Source organism: Salmo salar, chromosome 14 (assembly GCF_965601325.2).
Source record: "Salmo salar chromosome 14, fSalSal1, whole genome shotgun sequence".
In the NCBI taxonomy this organism is placed as follows: Eukaryota; Metazoa; Chordata; class Actinopteri; order Salmoniformes; family Salmonidae; genus Salmo; species Salmo salar.
This window is the reverse complement of record NC_138304.1, coordinates 106,166,098-106,181,608: the sequence shown is the minus strand read 5'-3', so window position 1 is coordinate 106,181,608 and position 15,511 is coordinate 106,166,098. Positions and strand designations below refer to the sequence as shown.

General features: G+C 42.7%; 1 protein-coding gene across 1 annotated transcript in view; it reads right to left on the bottom strand.

Moving 5' to 3' along the window:
* Positions 1-15,511, bottom strand: part of csmd2 (CUB and Sushi multiple domains 2) — an 854,766-nt gene that overhangs the window by 384,705 nt on the left and 454,550 nt on the right. The window contains 1 exon segment of the mRNA XM_082961372.1: positions 9,844-10,038. Coding sequence (XP_082817498.1) covers positions 9,844-10,038 — 195 coding nt within the window.

Below are 15,511 nucleotides of genomic sequence, written 5' to 3'. Positions count from 1 at the left end.
CTCTCTCTCTCTCTCTCTCTCTCTCTCTCTCCTCTCTCTCTCTCTCCTCTCTCAATTCAATTCAATTCAATGCACTTTATTGGCATGACGTAACAATGTACATATTGCCAAAGCTTATTTGGGATATTTACAAAAATAAATAAAAAATAAAATAAAAAAAAGAGAATCAAAATTGAATAAGGGTTTCAAATTTGGGGAAATGACACTCTCTAATTGTTTTATATTGTTGACATTTTGTCAGGAAATGCAGCTCCGTCTCAGGTTCCGCTGTGGTGCAGTGGTTGCACAGCCTTTCCTCTACAGGGAGCCAGGTTTTCCTGTGTCTACCCTTCTCAATGGCAAGGCTGTGCTCACTGAGCCTGTACTTTGTCAAGGTTTTTCTAAGGTTTTGATCAGTAACCATGGTCAAATATTAGCCACAGTGTACTGTCGATTTAGGGCCAGATAGAACTGCATTTTGCTTTGTGTTTGTGCTTATGTTTCCCAATAAGTTATGTAGTTTTGTTTTGACTGTGTTGTAATTTGTTTTGATCTGATTGATTGGATGTTCTGGTCCTGAGGCTTCAGTGTGTTAGTAGAACAGGTTTGTGAACTCAGCCCCAGGACCAGCTGGATGAGGGGACTCTTTTCTTTGCTCAGCTCTTGGCATTGAGGGCTTGGTAATGATATGAGAGGGGGTCACTATATTTTAGATGTTTCCAAAACTGAATTGCTCTTTTTTGAGTTTTTATTATTAGTGGATATTGGCCTAATTCTGCCCTGCATGCATTGTTTGTAGTTTTCCTCTGGACATGTATGAGAATCTTACAGAACTCTGCATGCAGGGTTTCAATGGGGTGTTTGTCCCATTTGATGAAATCTTGTTTCGCAAGTGGACCCCACACCTCGCTGCCTTAAAGTGCAATTGGTTCAATGACATATTCAATTAGTTTTAGCCAAATTTTAATAGGTATTTCAATTTGAATTTGCTTTTTAATGGCGTAGAATGCCCTGCGTGCTTTCTCTCTCAGTTCATTCACTACATCATTAAGGTGTCCAGTTGAGCTTATTTTTAAACCTAATTAATTGTAGTGTGTACAGTACTCTATATATTTTGTACCAATTGAGAACTTTGGTCTAATTCCCTGAGATCTGGGTCTTCTCCGGAAAATCATTATTTTAGTTGTTTTGGGGTTTACTGCCAGGGCCCAGGTCTGGCAGTACTGCTCTAGCAGGTCCAGGCTCTGCTGTAGGCCATGTGTTGTGGGTGACAGCAGGCATAGGTCATCTGTGAAGAGCAGGCATTTAACTTCTGAATTGTGGAGACTAACACCAGGGCTGAGGATTTTTCTAGAATAGTGGCCAATTCGTTGATGTAAATATTGAAGAGTGCAGGGCTCAGATTGCAACCCTGACGAAGGCCCCGCCCCGGTTAAATAATTATGTTATTTTCTTGCCAATTCTAATGCTGCACGTATTGCCAGTATACATTGATTTAATTATATCATATGTTTTACCCCCTCATCACTTTCAATAACTTTGTAGATCAGTCCTGTATGCCAAATTGAATCAAATGCTTTTTGGAAGTCGATAAAGCAAGCATATATTTCCGTATTAATTTGGTATTATTTTGGTGGACATGTTTATCTATCAGGGTGTGTAGGGTGTAAATATGATCAGTTGTGCGATGTTTTGGTATAAATCCAATTTGGCTTTTACTCAAGACATTGTGCTTGTTAAGGAAGTTTAGAACTCTACCATTTATAATACTACAGAAAACCTTCCCCAGGTTACTGTTCACACAAATGCCTCTATAATTGTTAGGGTCAAATTTGTCTCCGTTCTTAAAGATTGGGGTTATGAGTCCTTGATTCCAGATGTCAGGGAAATAACCTACACTCAGGATCAAATTAATATAGCCAATTGAACTTTTGCACTAGTAAGTTTGAGCATCTCATTTAGGATGCCATCAGGTCCACATGCTTTTTTAAATTTGAGAGCCTGAAGTTTCTTATAGAGCTCCTGGTCAGTAATTGGGGAGTCCAATGGATTTTGATTGTCCTTTATAGCTTTTTCTAGTCCATTCAACTTCTCATGAATTTGGCGTTGTTCTGCGTTTGTGTCAATTTGAACGGTGTAGTAGAGTGTTTTAAAATGGGTTGTCCATATGTCACCATTTTGTATTGCTAATTCCTCTTGTTTAGATTTTTTCCAATATTTTGGATACAGGTTGCTTTCTGGTATTCTTCTGTGCTGTTTTGGGACCATCTGTCTGTCTGTATGAACTGTCTGTATGAACTCTCCTCTATCTCCCTGTTTCTCTCTCTCTATCTCCCTGTTTCTCTCTCTCTATCTCTCTGTTTCTTTCTCTCCTTCTCTCCATTTCTTTCTCTCCGTTTCGTTCACTCATTCTCTCCGTTTCCTTCTCTCCTTCTCTCCTTCTCTCCGTTTCCTTCTCTCATTCTCTCCGTTTCCTTCTCTCCTTCTCTCCTTCTCTCCGTTTCCTTCTCTCCTTCTCTCCGTTTCTTTCTCTCCTTCCTCCTTCTCTCTGTTTCTTTCTCTCCTTCTCTCCTTCTCTCTGTTTCTTTCTCTCTTTCTCTCCTTCTCTCCGTTTCTTTCTCTCCTTCTCTCCTTCTCTCCGTTTCCTTCTCTCCTTCTCTCTGTTTCCTTCTCTCCTTCTCTCCGTTTCCTTCTCTCCTTCTCTCCATTTCTTTCTCTCAATTTCCTTTACTCCGTTTCTTTCTCTCCGTTTCCTTCTCTCCTTCTCTCCGTTTCCTTCTCTCCGTTTCTTTCTCTCTTTCTCTCCTTCTCTCCTACTCTCATTCTCTCCGTTTCTTTCTCTCCTTCCTCCTTCTCTCAGTTTCTTTCTCTCCTTCTCTCCTTCTCTCCGTTTCTTTCTCCATTTCTTTCTCTCCACTCCGTTTCTTTCTGCATTTCTTTCTCTCCTTCTCTCCGTTTCTTTCTCTCCTTCTCTCCGTTTCTTTCTCTCCTTCTCTCTGTTTCTTTCTCTCCTTCTCTCTCTCTCATATATATATATATATATATATATATATATATATATATATACAGTGGGGGAAAAAAGTATTTAGTCAGCCACCAATTGTGCAAGTTCTCCCACTTAAAAAGATGAGAGAGGCCTGTAATTTTCGTCATAGGTACACGTCAACTATGACAGACAAAATTAGGAAAAAAAATCCAGAAAATCACATTGTAGGATTTTTAATGAATTTATTTGCAAATTTTGGTGGAAAATAAGTATTTGGTCACCTACAAACAAGCACAATTTCTGGCTCTCACAGACCTGTAACTTCTTCTTTAAGAGGCTCCTCTGTCCTCCACTTGTTACCTGTATTAATGGCACCTGTTTGAACTTGTTATCAGTATAAAAGACACCTGTCCACAACCTCAAACAGTCACACTCCAAACTCCACTATGGCCAAGACCAAAGAGCTGTCAAAGGACACCAGAAACAAAATTGTAGACCTGCACCAGGCTGGGAAGACTGAATCTGCAATAGGTAAGCAGCTTGGTTTGAAGAAATCAACTGTGGGAGCAATTATTAGGAAATGGAAGACATACAAGACCACTGATAATCTCCCTCGATCTGGGGCTCCACGCAAGATCTCACCCGTGGGGTCAAAATGATCACAAGAACGGTGAGCAAAAATCCCAGAACCACACGGGGGGACCTAGTGAATGACCTGCAGAGAGCTGGGACCAAAGTAACAAAGCCTACCATCAGTAACACACTATGCCACCAGGGACTCAAATCCTGCAGTGCCAGACGTGTCCCCCTGCTTAAGCCAGTACATGTCCAGGCCCGTCTGAAGTTTGCTAGAGAGCATTTGGATGATCCAGAAGAGGATTGGGAGAATGTCATATGGTCAGATGAAACCAAAATATAACTTTTTGGTAAAATCTCAACTCGTCGTGTTTGGAGGACAAAGAATGCTGAGTTGCATCCAAAGAACACCATACCTACTGTGAAGCATGGGGGTGGAAACATCATGCTTTGGGGCTGTTTTTCTGCAAAAGGACCAGGACGACTGATCCGTGTAAAGGAAAGAATGAATGGGGCCATGTATTGTGAGATTTTGAGTGAAAACCCCCTTCCATCAGCAAGGGCATTGAAGATGAAATGTGGCTGGGTCTTTCAGCATGACAATGATCCCAAACACACCGCCCGGGCAATGAAGGAGTGGCTTCGTAAGAAGCATTTCAAGGTCCTGGAGTGGCCTAGCCAGTCTCCAGATCTCAACCCTATAGAAAATCTTTGGAGGGAGTTGAAAGTCCGTGTTGCCCAGCGACAGCCCCAAAACATCACTGCTCTAGAGGAGATCTGCATGGAGGAATGGGCCAAAATACCAGCAACAGTGTGTGAAAACCTTGTGAAGACTTACAGAAAACGTTTGACCTGTGTCATTGCCAACAAAGGGTATATAACAAAGTATTGAGATAAACTTTTGTTATTGACCAAATACTTATTTTCCACCATAATTTGCAAATAAATTCATTAAAAATCCTACAATGTGATTTTCTGGATTTTTTTTCTCATTTTGTCTGTCATTGTTGACGTGTACCTATGATGAAAATTACAGGCCTCTCTCATCTTTTTAAGTGGGAGAACTTGCACAATTGGTGGCTGACTAAATACTTTTTTTCCCCACTGTATATAACACACAAGCTCCAACATCCTAACCAATGACATGCGAATGAGGCTGATTATGATTTTGACTATGATTCTGTCTATTAAGCATGACGCATAACCCAGACCCATTCCACAACACTGCACCGAAGCGTTGTGATCGTATGTCGTCTTCTCTTGTGATTGAAACCAGTTAAAGACTTTACGCCACAATGCTGCTCCTGGATAGACGGTCTCAGGAGGACTCTAGATAAGGCTCAAGCAGCTCTCAATGACAAAGAGGGGACATCTGTAATGCCCCACTTCAATTAGCATGAACGAAAAGCCTGATGAGACCCTTACGGAGGAGCGCTAACGCTAGTAGCATCATATTAGATATTTATTGACTCTCAGGAGGAGCGCTAACGCTAGTAGCATCATATTAGATTTGCATTGACTCTCAGGAGGAGCGCTAACGCTAGTAGCATCATATTAGATATGCATTGACTGTTAGGAGGAGCGCTAACGCTTGCGCCTGGCTAGCTTGCTATATTAGATATGCATTCACTCTAAGTAGGGACGCCAAAATTCAACCTGCTGTGCAGACCCTGTAGACACTCTAGTAGGGTGTCTGGTTAAATTGTTCTTAGGAGCATTTTAAAACTCTCTCCATGGTTAAGGAAGGAAGAAATATATGTAATTATAGTAATAATGTGCGCGTGTGCTACATTTACTATTGTCGTATACTGTATTACAATTTAGAATTATTTTGTTATTTTATATTTAATATGTTATGTTACAATATAATGCACTCGGCTGCGCCACAAACTTGTTAAATAAATAAAAATAAATAAATACGTACATTTTCACCACCAAAAAATATATATTGCGTTCCACTTGAATCAAAATGGTGTCTGGGTGTCTTCTATAACTGGTGATTATTCCCAGATTATTCTACAAGTTGTCACCTAACCTGTGATTAATACCAAATTCTTCAATAATTTGTCCTTTCACCAGTGATTAGTCCCAGGTTATTCTTCAAATTGTCTTCTAACCAGTGATTATTACCAGAGTAATCTACAAATTGTCCCCTAACCAGTGATTCGTTCCAGATTCATCAGTCATTTGTGTCCCACTGGCTCGATCCGGTTTTATGTAGCAAAATTTGAAATGTTTTTTTTTATTTTTTTTTACGTTGGATAAAAGTAGAGACTCAAACCTAGAAAATGGTATATCGTACACTGGAGATGAGGAACAATGGGAAAGTAATTCAGCTTTGAAAATTGTTAAACTTGTAATCTCACTTTTTGAGAAAATGGCATTTGAATGTTTTGGTAGCAACTTGAGAGCTCTTCTTTGTCTCCACCCATTCAGGATCGTTCATACCCTCTTAAGCTTTAGCCCCACCCATCTCATTAATGATTCACATGTGAGGCCATGCACTAAACAACCAAAGATTTCAAGACTAAAGGCTGGTTTATACTATGGGTGGGTTCCTAAATTCAATCTGGAGTGCCAGAGTGTGCTCTGGGCGACTGTAAACTCAGAGCATTGTCAGATTGTCCCTTTGTAAATTTAGAGCGTTTCGCTCTCGGAGCGTTCGGAGAGCACACTGGACGCTCTGGCCAAGGAGTAGGGTTGATCTGAACATTCTGACCTAACAACAGCAGTCAAGCACCCAAGCTAACTGGCTAATGTTGGCTAGCTTGCTAGCTACTTCCAGACACAAATGAGGGAACAGCTCACTTTGACAATTTTACTCGCCCTAGCAGAGCTCATTAGGCTGTCTTCATGTTATCCAGAGCGTTGGTGACTGTAACTGTGCTGCTGGCAACAATTTAATTATGCTTTTTTGCCAACGTTTACTGACACCGGGCCATATTGAACGAGTGTTAACTGTTCGTAAATTCGTCAGTTATTCTGCACTCTGGCACACTCAGACGAGTGCTCTGAAATCAGAGTAAATAGCCAGAGTGAATTTATGAGCTACATCTATTGACAGTTGTAGCAGTGACATCATGAACGTTCTATTGAAATTGTTACTCATGTAGCGGAGTCTTTTTGTTTAGACAAATAGCTAGCTAGCAAGTAGCTATACAGGTTCAATGTTAGCTAGCTAGGTTATAACTGGCAATGCAAATGGCTCTGAGATACGAATAATATTACTACACAGATCATACATGTAACTTTAGCTAGCTAGGTAACGGTACACTTTAACTTGAAATGAAAACAACTTTCTGACAAAATTAGAAACGTGTAATATCTGACAATGGAGCTAGCTAGACTATCTGGATGGACGCTTCTCCCTCTCTGTCACAGATGCCATGGTTACCCTTCAGTTTGAAGATGTAATCCGGAGACAGGTGTTTTATTCAACAGCTGTCTCTGTGTTCTCTTTTCGACCGTCTGCATATTTGCAATCAAAACGACAGAGTTTTTCTCCATCTCCTTAGCTATCATACTTTAATTCCACCGCGCATTCCACGGACTTCAAAAGTGAATAACAACACTTTTGCAGTTCTACTACGTGAATTATATATAAAAAAGCTGTGTTAGAAAGGATTACCTACACATACTGACCAGCTCATATTATAGACAGAAGCGTACTACATGGCAGACCAATCCAAACTCATCTCTCAGCATATCCAGCCCACCCATTATCTCATCCAATCATGGCTAGCGGGAAGGTTCCTGACTTTTTCTGTGGCTAAACCAACTGTGTTCGTAATTTAGCAATTGTTTTCATATTTACAGATGGCATACAAGTTCGTAATTAAGGCACATGATTGTTCACATGTTCCAGAAGGCATTTCTCAGAAGAAAAAAAAACGCATTTTGATTTAAAAAAATTGTTTACGTTCAAATAGCTCACCTGTGAAGTAGTGATGTGCGACATACACCTAGTTTCCTGAAGTGAGTCACATCTGTATAAATGCTGTGCTTGTTGAATATCCTTCCCTATAAGCGAGCTGAATGTTTGATGTCAATTTGTTTTCTGTAAACTAGCATTGTATCTGGTCAAACACAATATTTTTTAAAAGTTTACTAAGGTTTGATAACAGGCTGAGCCAGTAAAAGGACACTTTAATATTCTTGGGTATATTAAAGTGTCCATGAACATGAACAGAACATGCAACTCGAGGATGCAACAACGTATTTCCTTCTTACCAAATTCCCGATGCACACTTTGAAGATGTTAGAATAGCTTTCCACATTTACTTTTCCTCAGCCAAAAGTATCGAACCGTAAAACCACTAGCCTATGTCAATCTACTATTGCCCCATGATAGAAAAGTTAACCCATTCTATTAGTCAGCTTGTCATTCTATGCGAGAAAGAAATAGCCTATTCCAAACCATTTCAAATTCAAATTCTTACAACTTTAAAAAGCAATGAGGCGGATGCAACAGATCAGAACGTTTAGCTTAAAATGATGATAAACAAAAAAAAATCTTCACTTTATAAGCGCAACAATGTGCACAACGCAGTAGGCTACGTGCGGGACTATTTGGTAAACACTGTTGTCATAAGCGGACCGCACAAGTGAGGGGTTTCATGTGACAGAGATTTAAATATCCATCATACATTAAGATCTAAAGATGCAACAACTAGCATGGGTTGCTAATATGACTAGGATTAACATCAACTAGCATGGGTTGCTAATATGACTAGGATTATCATCAACTAGCATGGGTTGCTAATATGACTAGGATTATCATCAACTAGCATGGAAAGCTAATATGACTAGGATTATCATCAACTAGCATGGGTTGCTAATATGACTAGGATTATCATCAACTAGCATGGAATGCTAATATGACTAGGATTATCATTAACTAGCATGGGATGCTAATATGACTAGGATTATCATCAACTAGCACGGGTTGATAATATGTCTAGGATTATCATCATCTAGCATGGGTTGATAATATGACTAGGATTATCATCAACTAGCACAGGTTGATAATATGACTAGGATTATCATCATCTAGCATGGGTTGATAATATGACTAGGATTATCATCAACTAGCATGGGTTGATAATATGACTGTGTCTTTAGCTACTAGACAATGAAAGAAAGTTGATTTGAAAACCAATAGAACTTGAGAGAAATAGGCTAGCTATAAATAAACTAGAGAGAAATAGGCTAGCTATAAATATACTAGAGAGAAATAGGCTAGTGAGAAACAGGCTAGCTAGAAATAGGCTAGTTAGAAATAGGCTAGCTAGAAATAGGCTAGCTATAAATATACTAGAGAGAAATAGGCTAGCTATAAATATACTAGAGAGAAATAGGCTAGTGAGAAACAGGCTAGCTATAAATATACTAGAGAGAAATAGGCTAGTGAGAAACAGGCTAGTGAGAAACAGGCTAGCTAGAAATAGGCTAGAGCGAAATAGGCTAGCTAGAAATAGGCTAGCTAGAAATAGGCTAGAGAGAAATAGGCTAGCTAGAAATATACTAGTGAGAAATAGGATAGTGAGAAATAGGCTATTTTGAAGCAAGGTAAGACAGTCCTCATAATATGAAGTAAAATGTTCCGGTTTCAAACAATGAAGTAATTTTTCAAAAAATGCATAGGCTATTGACTCCAGCTCATTGCAAATGTGGTCTGTGATGCACTACAGCCTGCCTACAACTATCCACTTCAACGGTGAACGGGGAAGAACGCTTCAATTACCAGTTGAGAAATAATGAGTAGCTCTTTTTTAATCGTGGCCATCAAAACTGGTTTTTTTTAGTTTTTTTTTAACACGAAATTGGATTTAGAATTGTTGCACAATGATAGGGAAGGAAAAGAGCTGTAGCAGCAGCTCTCACAATGTCTGACAGATTTTCAGCTGAACCCCCCTCTGCACCCCCCCCCCCCTCTCTGCCCCCCCCCCCCCCCCAAAAAAAGGCACTTGTCTTTTCCCACTAAAACTGACTATGCTGGTAAATACTCTGTTAATTAAGGGAAAATGTAGTTGATACAATTGTGATATGTTGTAGTCTCACTTACCTATTTAAGATTAACGCAATAATTGTAATTTGCTCTGGATAAAAACGTTTGCTAAATGACTCAAATGTTAAACGTAAATAGAGACAAATATATATATTAAAAAAAAAGAAAGATGATGAGGAACGTCTGCTGTCACCTTCACAGCGTGGGAAGAAAATGGAGGAAAGAGAGATAGAAGGACAGATAGATGAAAAGATAAGAGCCAGACAGAAAAAAACCTCCATTCCTCTCCTCTCACCTTCACAGCGTGGCACAGCGTTGTCCCAGACCACGTTTCCATCCTTCAGGATACAGGAGACAGTCTGAGAGCCATGGGTCTTCACAAAGCCCTCCTCACACAGGAAGGAGATGGAGCTGCCCAGCTGGAGGTTCTCACCAAACCTCTTCCCATTCACTGGAACCCCCGGGTCTGGACACTCATTGTGGCGGAACGCTGGGGAGGGAGAGAGAGAGGGAGAGGGAGAGAGGGAGAGAGAGAGGGAGAGAGGGAGAGAGAGAGAGAGAGAGAGTCAGGGTCTGTTACTGAGTAGGAGTTGGGAGGAGTGTAGGTTGGAGGGTGGGCAGGTGTGTGTGTGCGTGTGTATATCAATGAGTGTGTGTGTGTGTGTATGTGGTGGTGAGAGAGTGGTGTGTATGTGTGTCTATGGGAGGGGTAATTAGAGAAAAAACTAAATAAAGTTAGGACCCTGAAAACTCAAAGTGGCAAACTGCAGGATCCAGCTACGACAAGTACCCACTGCTATGCTAAACCTTTCATTGGTTGGGATAATGCTAAACTCTCACGGCACAATTTAATTGTCTGAGCCCTTAAATAATTGAGCAACTTTCTCCAAGAAACTTTTTGTCATCGTTCTGTTCGGTAATAGAGACATTTGTTTTACTTAGCGAGCGTTATTTAAACATATGCAGCCCTTCCACAACAGATAACATTGTGGAGATGATGCAGAGAGAGAGAGATGGAGAGAGATAGATAGAGAGATAGATAGAGAGAGACAGAGAGAGAGAGTAGAGAGAGAACATCACTGGGGCCAAGCTTCCTGCCATCCAGGACCTAAACTCACTGTCTACTGCGTCCTCTCACTGTCTACTGCGTTTATTTTCAGCAAACTTAACATGTGTAAATATTTTGTATGAACATAACAAGATTCAACAACTGAGACATAAATTTAACAAGTTCCACAGATATGTGACTAACAGAAATTGAATAACGTTTCGCTGAATAAGGGGGGGGGAGCGTCAAAATCAAAAGTAACAGTATTTTAACCTTTATTTAACTAGGCAAGTCAGAACAAATTCTTATTTATAATGACGGCCTTGGAACAGTGGGTTAACTGTCTTGTTCAGGGGCAGAACAACATATTTTTAACTTGTCAGCTCGGGGATTTGATCTAGCAACCTTTCGGTTACTGGCCCAACGCTCTAAACACCGTCATCTGCATTAAGTACTGCAGTGCATCTCCTCATCATGGACTACACCAGATTTGTTAGTTCTTGCTGTGAGATGTTACCCCACTCTTCCACCAAGTTCCCGGACATTTCTGGGGGGAATGGCCCTAGCCCTCACCCTCCGATCCAACAGGTCCCAGACGTGCTCAATGGGATTGAGATCCGGGCTCTTCGCTGGCCATGGCAGAACACTGCCATTCTTGTCTTGCAGGAAATCACGCACAGAACGAGCAGTATGGCTGGTGGCATTGTCATGCTGGAGGGTCATGTCAGGATGAGCCTGCAGGAAGGGTACCACATGAGGGAGGAGGATGTCTTCCCTGTAACGCACAGCGTTTAGATTGCCTGCAATGACAACAAGCTCAGTCCATTGATGCTGTGACACACCGCCCCAGACCATGACGGACCCTCCACCTCCAAATCGATCCCGCTCCAGAGTACAGGCCTCGGTGTAACGCTCATTCCTTAGATGATAAACGTGAATCCGACCAGCACTCCACCAAGTCTGATTGGTGGAGTGCTGCAGAGATGGTTGTCTTTCTGGAAGGTTCTCCCATCTCCACAGAGGAACTCTGGAGCTCTGTCAGAGTGACCAACGTGTTCTTGGTCACCTCCCTGACCAAGGTTCTTCTCCACCGATTGTTCCATTAGGCCAGTCGGCCAGCTCTAGGAAGAGTCTTGGTGGTTCCAAACTTCTTCCATTTAATAATGATGGAGGCCACTGTTCTTGGGGACCTTCAATGCTGCATAGAGTTTTTGGTACCCTTCCCCAGATCTGTGCCTCGACACAATCCTGTCTCGGAGCTCTACTGACAATTCCTTCGACCTCATGGTTTGGTTTTTGCTTTGACATGCACTGTCAACTGTGGGACCTTATATAGAGGTGTGTGCCTTTCCAAATCATATCCAATCAATATAATTAACCACAGGTGGACTCCAATCAAGTTGTAGAAACATCTCAAGGATGATCATTGGACACAGGATGCACCTGAGCTCAATTTTGAGTCTCATAGCAAAGGGTCTGAATACTTATGTAAATGAAATATTTAAGTTTTAGTTTTTTTTATACATTTGCTAAGATACAGTGGAGAAATAGTTATAATGGAGCTTCCTGCCTGGTACCTGTCTGGTTTTAGTGGAGCTTCCTGCCTGATACCTGTCTGGTTTTAGTGGAGCTACCTGTCTGATACCTGTCTGGTTTTAGTGGAGCTACCTGTCTGGTTTTAGTGGAGCTACCTGCCTGGTACCTGTCTGGTTTTAGTGGAGCTACCTGTCTGGTTTTAGTGGAGCTACCTGTCTGGTACCTGTCTGGTTTTAGTGGAGCTACCTGTCTGGTTATAATGGAGCTTCCTGCCTGGTACCTGTCTGGTTTTAGTGGAGCTACCTGTCTGGTTTCTAGTCGGAGCTACCTGTCTGGCTACCTGTCTGGTTTTAGTGGAGCTACCTGTCTGGTTATAATGGAGCTACCTGCCTGGTACCTGTCTGGTTTTAGTGGAGCTACCTGTCTGGTACCTGTCTGGTTATAGTGGAGCTACCTGTCTGGTTACAGTGGAGCTACCTGTCTAATACATGTCTGGTTATAGTGGAGCTACCTGTCTGGTACCTGTCTGGTTTTAGTGGACCTACCTGTCTGGTACCTGTCTGGTTATAGTGGAGCTACCTGTCTGGTTATAGTGGAGCTACCTGTCTGATACCTGTCTGGTTATAGTGGAGCTACCTGTCTGGTACCTGTCTGGTTATAGTGGAGCTACCTGTCTGGTACCTGTCTGGATGTGGGCTACCGTCGGGGAGCTACCTGTCTGGACCGCGGAGTGGAGCCCTGTCTGGTTATAGTGGAGCTACCTGTCTGGTACCTGTCTGGTTTTAGTGGTGCTACCTGTCTGGTACCTGTCTGGTTATAGTGGAGCTACCTGTCTGGTACCTGTCTGGTTATAGTGGAGCTACCTGTCTGGTACCTGTCGGTGGAGCTCCTGTCGGAGTGGAGCTACCTGCCTGGCCTGCGGAAGTAGGCCCTGTCTGGTCCTGATGGAGTGGAGCTACCTGTCTGGTACCTGTCTGGTTATAGTGGAGCTACCTGTCTGTTTTTTGTGGAGCTACCTGTCTGGTACCTGTCTGGTTTTAGTGGAGCTACCTGTCTGGTTATAGTGGTGCTACCTGTCTGGTACCTGTCTGGTTTTAGTGGTGCTACCTGTCTGGTACCTGTCTGGTTATAGTGGAGCTACCTGTCTGGTACCTGTCTGGTTTTAGTGGAGCTACCTGTCTGATACCTGTCTGGTTATAGTGGACCTACCTGTCTGGTACCTGTCTGGTTATAGTGGAGCTACCTGTCTGTTTTTTGTGGAGCTACCTGTCTGATAACTGTCTGGTTATAGTGGAGCTACCTGTCTGGTACCTGTCTGGTTATAGTGGAGCTACCTGTCTGGTACCTGTCTGCTTTTCGTGGAGTTACCTGTCTGGTTTTTGTGGAGCTACCTGTCTGATACCTGTCTGGTTATAGTGGATCTACCTGTCTGGTACCTGTCTGGTTTTAGTGGAGCTACCTGTCTGGTACCTGTCTGGTTTTAGTGGAGCTACCTGTCTGATACCTGTCTGGTTATAGTGGAGCTACCTGTCTGATACCTGTCTGGTTATAGTGGAGCTACCTGTCTGGTACCTGTCTGGTTTTAGTGGAGCTACCTGTCTGGTTGGACAGTGGAGCTACCTGTCTAATACCTGTCTGGTTATAGTGGAGCTACCTGTCTGGTTTTAGTGGAGCTACCTGTCTCGTACCTGTCTGGTTATAGTGGAGCTACCTGTCTGGTACCTGTCTGGTTTTAGTGGATCTACCTGTCTGATACCTGTCTGGTTATAGTGGAGCTACCTGTCTGGTTATAGTGGCGCTACATGTCTGGTACCTGTCTGGTTATAGTGGAGCTACCTGTCTGGTACCTGTCTGGTTATAGTGGAGTTACCTGTCTGGTTATAGTGGCGCTACCTGTCTGGTACCTGTCTGGTTTTAGTGGAGCTACCTGTCTGGTACCTGTCTGGTTATAGTGGATCTACCTGTCTGGTTTTTGTGGAGCTACCTGTCTGGTACCTGTCTGGTTTTAGTGGAGCTACCTGTCTGTTTTTTGTGGATCTACCTGTCTGGTGCCTGTCTGGTTTTAGTGGATCTACCTGTCTGTTTTTTGTGGATCTACCTTTCTGTAACTGTCTGGTTTTAGTGGAGCTACCTGTCTAATACCTGTCTGGTTATAGTGGATCTACCTGTCTGTTTTTTGTGGAGCTACCTGTCTGATACCTGTCTGGTTATAGTGGAGATACCTGTCTGGTTACAGTGGAGCTACCAGTCTGGTACCTGTCTGGTTATAGTGGAGCTACCAGTCTGGTACCTGTCTGGTTATAGTGGAGCTACCAGTCTGGTACCTGTCTGGTTTTAGTGGAGCTACCAGTCTGATACCTGTCTGGTTTTAGTGGAGATACCTGCCTGGTACCTGTCTGGTTATAGTGGAGATACCTGTCCAATACCTGTCTGATTATAGTGGAGCTACCTGTCTGGTGCCTGTCTGGTACCTGTCTGGTTTTAGTGGTGCTACCTGTCTGGTACCTGTCTGGTTATAGTGGAGCTACCTGTCTGGTACCTGTCTGGTTATAGTGGAGCTACCTGTCTGGTACCTGTCTGGTTATAGTGGAGCTACCTGTCTGTTTTTTGTGGAGCTACCTGCCTGGTACCTGTCTGGTTTTAGTGGAGATACCTGTCCAATACCTGTCTGATTATAGTGGAGCTACCTGTCTGGTTTTAGTGGAGCTACCTGTCTGGTACCTGTCTGGTTATAGTGGAGCTACCTGTCTGGTACCTGTCTGGTTATAGTGGAGCTACCTGTCTGTTTTTTGTGGAGCTACCTGCCTGGTACCTGTCTGGTTTTAGTGGAGATACCTGTCCAATACCTGTCTGATTATAGTGGAGCTACCTGTCTGGTTTTAGTGGAGCTACCTGTCTGGTACCTGTCTGGTTATAGTGGAGCTACCTGTCTGGTACCTGTCTGGTTATAGTGGAGCTACCTGTCTGTTTTTTGTGGAGCTACCTGCCTGGTACCTGTCTGATTATAGTGGAGCTACCAGTCTGATACCTGTCTGGTTATAGTGGAGCTACCTGTCTGATACCTGTCTGGTTTTAGTGGAGCTACCTGCCTGGTACCTGTCTGGTTATAGTGGAGCTACCTGTCTGGTACCTGTCTGGTTTTAGTGGAGCTACCTGTCTGATACCTGTCTGGTTATAGTGGAGCTACCTGTCTGGTTATAGTGGAGCTACCTGCCTGGTACCTGTCTGGTTTTAGTGGAGCTACCTGTCTGGTACCTGTCTGGTTTTAGTGGAGCTACCTGTCTGATACCTGTCTGGTTATAGTGGAGCTACCTGTCTGGTTTTAGTGGAGCTACCTGTCTGATACCTGTCTGGTTATAGTGGAGCTACCTGTCTCGTT